We start from the raw sequence: 12,501 nt of genomic DNA on the forward strand, positions 1-12,501 counted from the left end.
AAAGACTGAATTGAACAGGCCATGCGTTGTTTTATTACAATAATATTTACAATTTACATTAATGTTATTTACATGTTGAAATAAGAAAATAGTAATTTTTACCTACACACTGCTAAATATGTTTTTATAGAGCAACATAATGTTATTATCCATACACAATATCAAAAACTCAATTCTCTTTAAACATTATAAGATAAATTATTATTTAAATCACTGAAACACTGAATCAAACTATTGCTTATTTTATTTTAGATTATTTGTTAATTATTGAAAATATTTATTACACCTATAGGTGGGAAGATACTAAGATAAATATGTATTTACACAAACTAAGAGTATACAGATTTTAATAACATTTTCCATGTTAAAAAAATACTTTCCAAGACTTTTAAACCACTTCACGAGAGCCATAGTGTGATGTAATGTATTTTCATCTGGTTTTTTACTTCAGTGTAATACCATTTTGGTTTAAATAACAACTAAAACTAACTAATGATTTTATTACTAATTTTACTAGTTTAATACTAACCCGTTCATTTGGCATGCATAGCATATACTTTGTTAACATACCATTGGCGGCATGTTTAGTTACAATTCTATTTTACCTAGAGACAAGAAGAGTTGTCTGATTAGGACTATCAGTAGTCTTTTCAATTCAACTTGCATAAGACTTAAAACATCCCTAAATCTAGATATAATTAACAATTTATTTACCATAACTAAATTATAACCAACTCACACGTACAAAAATTTAAAAATAATGTAACAAATAGTTACCTTGGTCCTAACAAACGTGTGCAAGATCTCAAAACTAGATGGTAATCAAAATGATGTAATATCTAATGAGTTTTATTATATATATTATGAGATTATATTAGATTACACAGTAACAAACTAGCGTATGAATGCGTTGTAAACGCATTAAGATTATTCCAGTAAATAACATTTGTTACATCTGTGTTGTACGTGTGAATTGGGTATTAGTGGCAGTTTGCTATTTTTAAACCTACTGTTGAACTAAAAAGTGAAAAGTAAATTACTAAAAGTAAATATGAATCACAATACAAAAATAAGTTAGATAAACAAAATTAAACACTAAATTAAAATAGACTTGGGCAGCATTGAAAAAGGTTGTTGGAACAAACTGTTATAAACTGGCCAATTAAAACTCATTTCTAAACTACTGTACATATACAGACAAAATAACAGTCAGATTACTAACATTCCAATGAGAAATATACTGTAAAATGTCTGTTCCATAGTTGTCAATCTACATTTTGGCATAAATGGCACTCCATAGATACAAATCGTAACCACCATGATTAGATATGAGTTACCACAGTAAAGAGCATACTTAAAAAAAAACTATTAAAAATGAGTTGCTCAATAGGCATTATAAAATAGAGTAACATTATACAGTAATAAAATGCATTGTTTATATTGCCTGTTGACATTTACTGGTCCGAGAATTGTAAACAGAAGCCCACAGTTGCTTGCCCAGCAATGGTCTCTCACATGGCCCTGTTACATGATGCAGCTTGGCAAACAATTTAGGTATATTCGACAGGGCAGTTTTGAGTAGATAATCAGAAGATACAGCAATTGAAACACCTCACTCATGTGTATATGCAAGCAGTTGGAGTTTATCACTGCAAGGTGTTAGTGAGTGACCAGTCGAAAATGCCTTTTATCTCCCTTTATCTCACTGGCATATGTCTTAGACATTGGTCTTCATTGACTCAAGTTTCACTTATTACTGGCATCTGGTATTCAACCCCTCCTTTGCATTATGATGGGGGATGGTGGTTGTTGCGAGGTCTTCGTATCACGTCTATATGTTCCTTAAGCATTTTATGCTGATTCAATAACATTTCCTATAAAAAATAATTCTTTAGATATTTTTAACTGTAATTTTTCTCAATTTAAATGTATTATTAATGAAATTATTTAAATAATCTTTTTTTCATTTTGTATATATTTATATTGGCTCATATTTTATAGTTTAGTTATTTTATTTTCAACCTGTTATTGGTGTTTTACACTGTTGGTTTGAAATAAAGAATAAATAAAGAATAAATAAATAAATAAAGAAAAATAACAGTTCACACAATAAATTATGAAAGTTGATTAAAAAGGTAGATTCAATTTAATTGAAAAATTCATTCACTATTTCATGGTAGCTAGCAGTGATGTAGCCACAAGAAATAAAGTGGTCTGGTTTTCGCAAGAAAAGGTAACAATCTCTGTTCGAGACACTAGGTTGTCAAAGGCCTCTCTGAAAAAGTGGCCAGGTTGAAACCTTACCAACCGTATTGGTGGCTACAGCCCTGGCTAGGTTGACAGCTGAATTTTAACCCTGGGTTTTGTTTTTTTAATCTTATTGGAAGTTTTACCAGTTCCCTTTATCCTTCTGGGTTTTGTTTCAGCGTCTTGCGACATTCTCTTTATGTAGGCCACATCCGACTCGTTGGGGGCGCAAATTACTTACCGATTGCTTTTTCAGTGAGGTGTAATCTTCATAATAGTGAAAACTTGATTGTTGTTCTTTGAAATCTTGGTCAAGTTGTTCAGCAAGAACTTTTCTAAAATTCAAATTAAATATTTAAACATTATTTTTTAAATTTATAATCTTATTTTTAACATAGAGGATGAAGGATGTCATCAAATATGTGCAAAATCAAATTTGAATTCTTACTTTCTTTGATGCAGAAGAGCTATTTCAGTTTGTACACGAAGATAATCCTGAGCCATCTAAAGATAAAAAAAAAACTCAGAAACTTAATGAGGTACTTGGACAAATATTGCCACAGAGGGCGCATGTTGATATTAAATATAAAGACAACCAGAACATAATTCTTACCTTACAATGCTGGTCAAACACTTCTAACGACTCTTTAGAGTTTGGATTTGGAGGTAAAGGCTGAAAAAAAGTAGTCTAAATGGTTAGAACATGGTAGAAGTTGTTTACGACTATGATATTATTGAAATTAATAAATGTTTTTATGTTCGTAAAATATATGTTTTTACATTTAACTGTATTTAATATCAGACAGGATTTTGTCTCCGGACATGGATTGAGGTGGTGACGTGTTGGTCCCACAATAAAGGGCATTGATTGGTAGTACAAGGACAACAGATAAATAATGGCAACACAGTGTCAAGGTTAAAAACAAAGTAAACAATTGAAAACCTGTAAGCGGGTATCCAGTGTCATGTAAGCCATTGGCATTCCATCATCTACAAATATAAAAAAATGAAATCTATTCAGTAAAAATACGTACACATGACACTGACCACCTTTCAGATGAAACATTAAGCTGTTGGTTCTGTGTGGAAAATGGCCCCTGGACACATCAAAGAATGCAGTATACTACATTGTACTGTATTGCTACAATATGGCTAAAAATATAGCTCTTATGTAGCTTTGAACCCATGCTCCAATTACCAAAAAACCATGTGCACCACTTGTAAAACCACATTGCAATAAACCATGCCATGTTAATATCAATAATTGCAAACATTTAATACTTAATCATACAAATATTTATTATTTAATGTTTCAGGAATTATGATCATGGCCCTTTGATAACGGTTATGTTATGTTGATATTTGATTGGTGAAATTATGATGGGTATGATTATGACTCAACGAGAGTCAACTTGACTTGTTGACTTGTTTCCAGAGTTGTCTATTTGGTGGTACAGCACACAAGGCGATGATCTCTACTCTTTTTACAAGTGTGTACTCTTCATTCTTTAATAATGTGCAAATGAGTTATGTCGCACATTGGGAAGCGACGATCTGAACATCTTAAAGACAATGCGCTGATGTCATGACAGTTGGGGCACGCAGAGGGCGTTTGAATTTGAACTGGTACCCTCTACAGTTCAGCGCACAGCATGTGAATGAATGATTATCATGTTATTGATGATAATAATTGATGATAACATTAAATTTAATTATGAATGTTGCTGATTAGAAGATAATGATAATAATAAGATATATTTCCTATTTAAAAAATGAATAAAGTGAATACTGAGCAGCTAAATTTTTTTAATCTAAAAAAAAGAAAATTATTTTGCATTTTTTTTTTTATTTAAAGGAACTAAAACATTTAAAAGAGCATGCAAACCTGGCTTAGACTGTAAAGATGTTGCTTGATAATCCAACGATATACTACGAGTTGTCTTATCAACCTTGCTAGGCCTGCTGTATCCTGCTTGTTTCCCAGGCTCCACGTCACCCGCATATACCCCTATCTCTGGATCTGTTTGATTCAATTTCTCATGTTCAGAAAATGATCTAGTCTTTGGTTTGGTGAAATCAAAGGCGCTGAGGTTACTGGGAACGGTTTGTGAGTGCGGTATGGGTGAATAGGGGCTCGGGGAAGATGGTTGAATATTTACAATAGGAGTGTTTGAGTTGGTTAATAAAGATTGCAAATTAGGAGCTGGTTGGTTAGTAGTTGATGATGCAAGCGATTTTATAAATGCCTGGCCCTGAGAATTGCTTCTACGGTGACCCATAGCTGGTTCTAAAATTATGAAAAAACAAAACACAAAGAAAAACTAAGCTATAGAGTGCATACCAACCCCTGTAAAAGACACATAGAAACCCCTGTGATGTGTCCATATATGGACATGATGATGTCATATCACTACCATATTTGGACATATCACTACCATATTTGGACATATCACTACCATATTTAGACATATCACTTCCATAATTTGGCAAGAAATTCCAACAGAATCCAAAAATTAAAATCAGTTTTGTCACCCATGCTTATTTCCAATTCAATTTGTTTGTTTCATTCATTGAATAAAAAGTAGATTTTGTAAATGAAATGAAATTTCAAATATAGTTGTTCAAATGTAAAACACAATTTAGGCATTGATTTTCTTAAATGTTATTCACAAGTGTACCAAGGCCAATACTATCAAACACTACTTAGCATATTATCCCATAATATACATAATTAGTTATTCTATTGGTGAAATAATTTCAGACTATTTTCACTGCAAACAAATTAAAACATCTAGAATATAACTACTGCATGCATCATTAGATTCAATTAGTTAATTTTTAACGGTAAAAATGTATAAAACATTCCAAAAAAGCCCAAATTAACAAAATAATAATTAAATAATCTCTAAACGATGACTATATACTATTATTGATTTGAGTAAAATCCAGCATTGCGAACAGGTTGTCCAAAAACAAAAAAAAAGCAAAACTACTGATACGGCGGGTATAACAAAACAGGGTTATAATTTATAAAACTTTTTACAAAATGTGTTGGAGTAATGCTTCTATGGTTATAATTTAATTTATAATCTATAATGGATGATGATAACGATTATAAAATAATAATGAGTAATTTTTGTAATCATTGACATTAAACTTTTTGAGATAATTGTTACACAAAATAGTGTACAGAAACAATAAAAAGAAAAAAAAAAAGAAAAATAATAATAAAGATTTTATACAATAACAATAGGTGATCATTTTATTCTAAATGATCACCTAATGAGTAATTGATATGAAATGCAGTTTTCTAGATAATAAGATTTCATGACACAAGTCTATATATAATTCTTGAAGATAAACTTTCCAATTAAATGTCACCAGGGAAGAGTATTATTATTTTCCCTGATGTAACTTGAAATGGTAATGAAATTAATAATTTAAATGATAACAAATTAATAATTTAAATATGGTAAATAATTTATTTATTTAATAATTATAATATTAATAATTGACAAACAATGCTGAAAATTGTATGAAAATGATGATGTCATGTGATTTTATGAAAATGATGATGTCATGTGATTTTATGAAAATGATGATGTCATGTGATTTTATCTCACTTTTTTCTTCTTCATTAAAGCGAAGTTCTGCGAAATCTGTTGATTTTCGTTTGTTGTCGTAGCTTGGATCAAGATGGACGTTGCTCAGCTTTCCTCGTAATGAAGCTACGTTAGCTAACTGTAGAAGATGTAAAAAATAACAAAAACAATAAGACTGACATTTGCAGGACACTTTTCACAATAAAGAAGAAATCATTGCAGATGTTCTGATGTGGCAGCCAAAATATGGGCTTGAAAAACAAGGAAGACCAGCACTCACATACATTGATGTACTAGAGACGGATGCTGGTATGCAGAGAGATGAACTGGCTGTCACAATGCCAGATAGGAAGTTATGGAAGAATAGTCATATAAGTTCGGGTATTTCCCGGACTAAGTAAGTAAAAGACATAGTGAATATTAGTACAGAGAATAATTTCTCAGCTAATAGATGAATTCATGCACTATTTATCTTAAATTTTACTAAGTCGACCAATAGCGACTTTTCAAATTCACAACTTTATGAGCATCCTCATTTGTGTCTGAATGTGTGCAGATTGACTTTTTGACACGATAGCTACTAGTCTTTCTTTCTTTATTTCCATTCATCATACACAATGATAAACATACATAAATAAACATAGTACAAAGAGAAAAAAAAAGAATGGAAAAATATATATATATAAAGTAGTTTAATTTTAACAATGTATACCAAAAAATAAAATGTCAATTATGACTTACCTGTGAAGTGGGCAATGTCATATAGGCTGGGGGTTCCACACCGCTACGATTTGATTGCTGGTTGATTACGGTGTCGCTCAACGTGTTTGCTCTCAGTTCAGGAAGTTGACTTCCGCTTGTCAGGACGGAATCATCCTCATCGTCACTATCTTCTTCGTCTTCATCATCATTTCCATTGTCTACTGCGCTTTTATCTACATTTTCAAGGTCAAAATTAAACAATAATAAATGTTCATTATCCTGTATATATTAGAACATTACTATATATTGTAAATGTCATGTCATCACACAGCAAGCATATGACCCACCAATTACACGATGGAAAATCCATGACTTTTGCTTTATAAACAAAGTCTTGTATGTAGTGGTTGTCAGAACAATCCTGGAAATGCAACATGATTTGACCTAAGGTCAAAAACATAAAATTATACAGTTTATCCTACAAAGTTCACACCATCACACAGTCAGGAAACATTGACTTGCCAAATGCATAATGGAAAACCATGATTTACCATGATTTCTAGACCAAACCTTGTATGAGACATATTGCCTGAAATTGGGACAGGATTTGAACTAACCACCCTAGGATTGGTAAGCAAGCAGGTGGACCATCAAGCCACAGTGCCACTATTAAATGTGTCTCTTAATCTATATGCTTACCTTTTGCTACTTGTGGATAAACCAATGGTACATCAGCTCCTTTGAAATACTACAAATAAAATAGAATAAATCTATACAATTCATGAATTTCCAATAGAATAGCAGAATAATAGGACCTTGACATACTATTTACATATTTAATAGATATTAATTTTACTGTCTGTACACATAAAGTACTGTACCTGCATAAGTTTGGACATAATCTTTGCCACTTCACTCATTGAGGGTCTTTGGGTTGGTTCATTTGACCAACATCTAAAAAAAGATATCAACAAAAACATTAAACTATTATGTAGTGACATTAAATTGCTTTTCTTATACATAATGGTAGACTATTACAATGAACACCTAAAGATCTGTCTACACTATCAAACTTTATATGACAAAACAATGTGATGTGCCCATATATGTACATGATGATGTCATATCACTACCATATTTAAGCATATCACTACCATATTTGGTCACACTTTTGTCAAACTAGTTTGAATATCAATATTACCTGGTCATCAGTTTTTCTATAGGTTTTGGCAGGTTGCGTATAAGAGGTGGTCTTTTACCTAGAAAAAAATAACATCAAATAGATTTACACTATTAAAACACAAAAAAAACAGCAAAAAATAATCTGACATAGGTATAAATTAACAAGAATAGGGGGTTGGCTGTGGTGGCTCTTCACAGGAAAGTGACCCCTTATTAGGGGTATCCGAAAGAAGGGGTTCTACTGTATGTACAAATAAATAAATATTGTTTTATTTTATTTAAAAAAATGTCATACACATCCAACAGCAAGCACAAACTCGCCAATTACAGGATGGATAAACTATTTTTAAATTTATTCTGCTTATAAACCGAGTCTCATTTGAGGCTTAGGGAGTGGAGTTGAAAGAGTTGTGAGTTACAACCATGGCACTAGGTCAGGATTGAACCCAGGACCTTGGGATTGGAAGGTAAGCATGTTAACCACCAAGCTATAGCTCCACTATTTATTTATTAACTAGTTTGTTATTTTACCTTGATGTACTGCCCACATAATTCTGAAGGCTGGACCCCCAATCTCACTAAATGGTTTACGTCTAGTGATCACTTCCCATAGTATTATACTCCAGCTAAAGACATCACATCGTTCACTGTATTGACTTCCTGTGTAAACAAATTTATAATTGGTTACAGATTTAAAATAAAATGTATTTAAAATGTACGTTTCATTGAAAATACTGCACTCTTAGCTTCCTCATTTAACAAAAGAGTTTGGAAAGTGAAATTGATTTATTATAATTTGTATTGTAGTTGAAAAACATTCAACCATAACTTGTAAGTAAATTTAGAAATAACATGTTTAAAATTATCAGTTATTATTAAATGTCTAAAGGAATTTTAATTAAAGGCTACATGTATTTCAAGTTTAAACTGAAAAACAATTTAAAACTATTTTTATTATAACCAATCAATTTGTTATCTAATTTATTACTTATTGTTTTGATTTGTTTTATGTTCAATAATTTTGTGTTCAGCCTATTTAATTAATGTAAATGCAAAGATTTCAGATATTGCGTTGATATACAATCGAGTTTGAACAATATCATGAAAGCCCCAGTGGTTAATAAACTAATGGTTAAGACATCTGCATATCAAGCAGAAGGTTCCGGGTTCAAATCTCGGTTGGGTCGACTTTTTCTCATTCTCACAGATCAAATTAATTAATAAATTTCAGTATATCACCGGGCGGTTTATAATTAATGTTCTGTGCCTGATGTGTTTAGATATATCTATACCGAAATAAATAAATATTGTCAGCTATAAATAAACTTGCCTTCAAAGACTTCAGGCGCCATCCAGGCGGCACTCCCTTTGTTGTTTGTCATGTACGTCTGTATATCACAAGCTGTACCAAAATCACATATCTTAAGTACTGTTCCACCAGCAACTAATAAAAGACTAAAAACCAAAATCACATATCTTAAGTACTGTTCCACCAGCCACTAATAAAAGACTAAAAAGCAAAATCACATATCTTAAGTACTGTTCCACCAGCCACTAATAAAAGACTAAAAAGCAAAATCACATATCTTACGTACTGTTCCACAAGCAACTAATAAAAGACTAAAAAGCAAAATCACATATCTTAAGCACTGTTCCACCAGCCACTAATAAAAGTCTAAAAACCAAAATCACATATCTTAAGTACTGTTCCACCAGCCACTAATAAAAGTCTAAAAACCAAAATCACATATCTTAAGCACTGTTCCACCAGCAACTAATAAAAGACTAATTAATACCAAAATCACATATCTTAAGTACTGTTCCACTAGCAACTAATAAAAGATTAAAAAGCAAAATCACATATCTTAAGTACTGTTCCACCAGCCACTAATAAAAGACTAAAAACCAAAATCACATATCTTAAGTACTGTTCCACCAGCCACTAATAAAAGTCTAAAAACCAAAATCACATCTTAAGTACTGTTCCACCAGCCACTAATAAAAGTCTAAAAACCAAAATCACATATCTTAAGTACTGTTCCACCAGCCACTAATAAAAGACTAAAAAGCAAAATCACATCTTAAGTACTGTTCCACCAGCAACTAATAAAAGACTAAAAACCAAAATCACATATCTTAAGTACTGTTCCACCAGCCACTAATAAAAGTCTAAAAACCAAAATCACATCTTAAGTACTGTTCCACCAGCAACTAATAAAAGTCTAAAAACCAAAATAACATCTTAAGTACTGTTCCACCAGCAACTAATAAAAGACTAAAAACCAAAATCACATCTTAAGTACTGTTCCACCAGCCACTAATAAAAGACTAAAAACTTCACACACTTCCTCTCAAACATTTAAGCTCTGTCTACATTATCAAATTTTATGTGACAAAAAATCTGATTTGCCCAAATATGGACACAATGACATTATCACTACCATAATTATTAGACGACATCACACTTTTTTGTGAAACTTTTCTTTCTTTCTTTCTTTTATTCAATTTTTCACACTTCAAAAATAATACAAGTTATGTGAAACATTAAGGTAATCAAACTAATTTAAACTAGTTTTGATAGTTTAGACAGAGCTTAAGTCTTACTTGAACTTTGACCTTTTTTACAGAGCTACTAACAACCAATGAGTGCGTTAAATACATGTTTCATTACAAAATACGTTGTGTTATGAGGAAAAAATTCCAAACTACCACTTTTATTTATTTATTTTATTTGAACCATATTTAATGAGGGTGATCCATCTAGCAATTGCTGATCATTTGGGACCCTCAGAACAGATACAATACACAAAATACAACAATAACAGTAAAGTTAAAGAAAATCAAAAACCAAAAAATAAAATTAATTACATAATACTAAAAATTCAATAATAATTAATCGACTTACTTTGCAGGCTTAAGATCCCGATGAATAAGGGCTTTGGGTTTCATACTATGTAAATATGACACACCTCGTGAGCACTGGTAGGCCCAACTCATAGCGTGAGCTGCCGTGTACTCAGGTTGAGGATCGGGGGCGTGAAGCACGTTGTAAAGAGATCCCCCTTCCGCATACTCCATCACGAGGCATACAGGTTTACCGGTACAGGAACCATAGAGACGCACGATGTTTTCATGATCTACACGCGATAGTTGCCGCAACTGAAATTAATCAATAATTACAAATTATTTTTTTTATTTCATACTCATCCAACAGCGAGCAACTTGCCAATTACAGGATGGATGGACTATTTTATTTTATAATTTATCATGCTTATAAACTAAGTCTCATTTGAGGCTTAGGGAGTGGAGTTGAAAGAGTCGCGAGTTGCAACACAACAGGATTGAACCCTGGACCTTGGGATTAGAAGGCAAGCATGTTAACCACCAAGCTACAGCTCCACTACATTAAATCTAAGTACCAAATAATCTTTGAATTCAATAATATAAAACAAAACTGTTCATTTTTTTTCCTCTAAGAAATTTGTCAACTATACTGATTTGATCTTATAACAAAATGTTGATGTCAGAGTTGAATAATGTTTTCTTGCTTAATATATTGAAATAATCATCTTTATGAACATTAAGTTTCTGTGGTTGAGTTCACTTACTTCAACCATAAACGCCTTGATTTCAGCCTCGCTTTCGATCATTTTAACGGCGACATCTTTATCTTTCCATCTGGCTTTGCTTACGATGCCGAAAGCCCCTCTTCCTACAACCTTTAAAAAATATTATTTATATATAATATAAATTTTTTTTACTCTGTTTATCTTAAAAGTTCCTAAAACAGTTATTAAAAAAAATAAAAAAATTTCATTTATCTGACACGATGTATAATACAATAGATAAACTCAGTATAAGTAATTTTGTCAACTAAAAAAAAACATAAAAACATCATCTGAAAATAAAACGGTATTATTGTGTTTATTCAAAGTGACCCTGGTTCTTAATCGTGTATCGAATGCATCCGGCCGTTGACATTAATTAACTCATGGGCCATAGGCCTCTAGTAAACGTAAAAAAATAATAAATTTGGTAATTCATGGGTCATGTCAATTTTTACCGGACCTTTATGCTCGGATTTGTACCCATTATCGTGGCACAATTGAATATATTTGTACATTGTATATCATCAGGGCTGGAAGAGTTACAGTATATACAGTATTTACATCTAGCTAAATTATAACAAGAAAATATTCATTTGTTTTTGTTGTGATTTTGATTTTGTTATGAATTGATTGATATGATGTGAACACCTCACTCACTCAGTGTTCTGTCAACTTCTGACATCAGACATACTGAAAGTGGAAGATCTGTTAAACAATAATACATTAAAACCGTCCACTCTAAACGAGGAACGTTAATATAATACGTATAGGCCTAGCTAAGATGATCCGATAAGATGACAATGTCAATCCCAACCGGACACTGGATTGGAGGCCGCCAGGAGCCCAACCTACTTAGTGCGTGCTAGCTAAATGAAATTGGTATGATGATGTGTGTTACGTGCAACCTACCCTTTCGAACTCCAATTCATTATAGTCAATTTCTTCTGCAAAACTTTCCTGTGTTTGCAGTCTGGCCATATTTATAATACTTCGACAGCTCTGATACTGACAAAATACGGTTCACATTTCTGACTTTTCTAGGTTTTCCAGCTCCAAAATCGCAACAATCCATCGATCGGTCATGTGCTAGCTTTCTATATCCTTGTTTTTTCCAACAACCTTTCTTTAGAATAAAAAAATTCCGTAGCGCCCTCTTTTGT

The 12,501-nt window shown here is 32.0% G+C and overlaps 1 protein-coding gene across 4 annotated transcripts; it reads right to left on the bottom strand.

Annotated features, from left to right (window-relative positions):
• Positions 1-23: 23 nt before the first annotated feature.
• On the bottom strand, positions 24-12,449 carry LOC144847429 (mitogen-activated protein kinase kinase kinase 7-like). 4 transcript variants are annotated; one of them, XM_078703786.1, is made up of 16 exons: positions 12,251-12,449; positions 11,342-11,452; positions 10,639-10,892; positions 9,064-9,188; positions 8,265-8,393; positions 7,753-7,810; positions 7,433-7,505; positions 7,251-7,299; positions 6,591-6,784; positions 5,871-5,988; positions 4,133-4,534; positions 3,191-3,237; positions 2,861-2,920; positions 2,696-2,751; positions 2,489-2,582; positions 24-1,874 (listed from the first exon to the last, which is right to left on the bottom strand). In XM_078703786.1, the coding sequence occupies exons 1-16, from the start codon at positions 12,317-12,319 to the stop codon at positions 1,788-1,790; spliced, it is 1,926 nt and encodes a 641-aa protein (XP_078559912.1). In that variant the 5' UTR covers positions 12,320-12,449; the 3' UTR covers positions 24-1,787. The 4 variants fall into 4 exon arrangements, with proteins under 4 accessions (XP_078559912.1, XP_078559911.1, XP_078559914.1 ...); XM_078703785.1 differs by having other exon boundaries at positions 8,265-8,389; positions 9,060-9,188; XM_078703787.1 differs by having other exon boundaries at positions 25-1,874; positions 4,133-4,267; positions 8,265-8,389; positions 9,060-9,188.
• Positions 12,450-12,501: the final 52 nt, after the last annotated feature.

The sequence above is a fragment of the Antedon bifida genome, chromosome 7 (assembly GCF_963402885.1).
Source record: "Antedon bifida chromosome 7, ecAntBifi1.1, whole genome shotgun sequence".
Classification (NCBI taxonomy): Eukaryota; Metazoa; Echinodermata; class Crinoidea; order Comatulida; family Antedonidae; genus Antedon; species Antedon bifida.

What these genes read in the sequence shown, in the direction of transcription:
- LOC144847429 (XM_078703786.1), bottom strand. Translation starts at nt 12,319, where the DNA reads ATGGCCAGACTGCAAACACAGGAAAGTTTTGCAGAAGAAATTGACTAT. An exon ending in CTTTAATGAAGAAGAAAAAA is followed by an intron (nt 4,535 to 5,870) that starts GTGAGATAAAAT and finishes TCATAATTTTAG; the next exon opens with AACCAGCTATGGGTCACCGT. An exon ending in GCTCTTCTGCATCAAAGAAA is followed by an intron (nt 2,583 to 2,695) that starts GTAAGAATTCAA and finishes TTTGAATTTTAG; the next exon opens with AAAAGTTCTTGCTGAACAAC.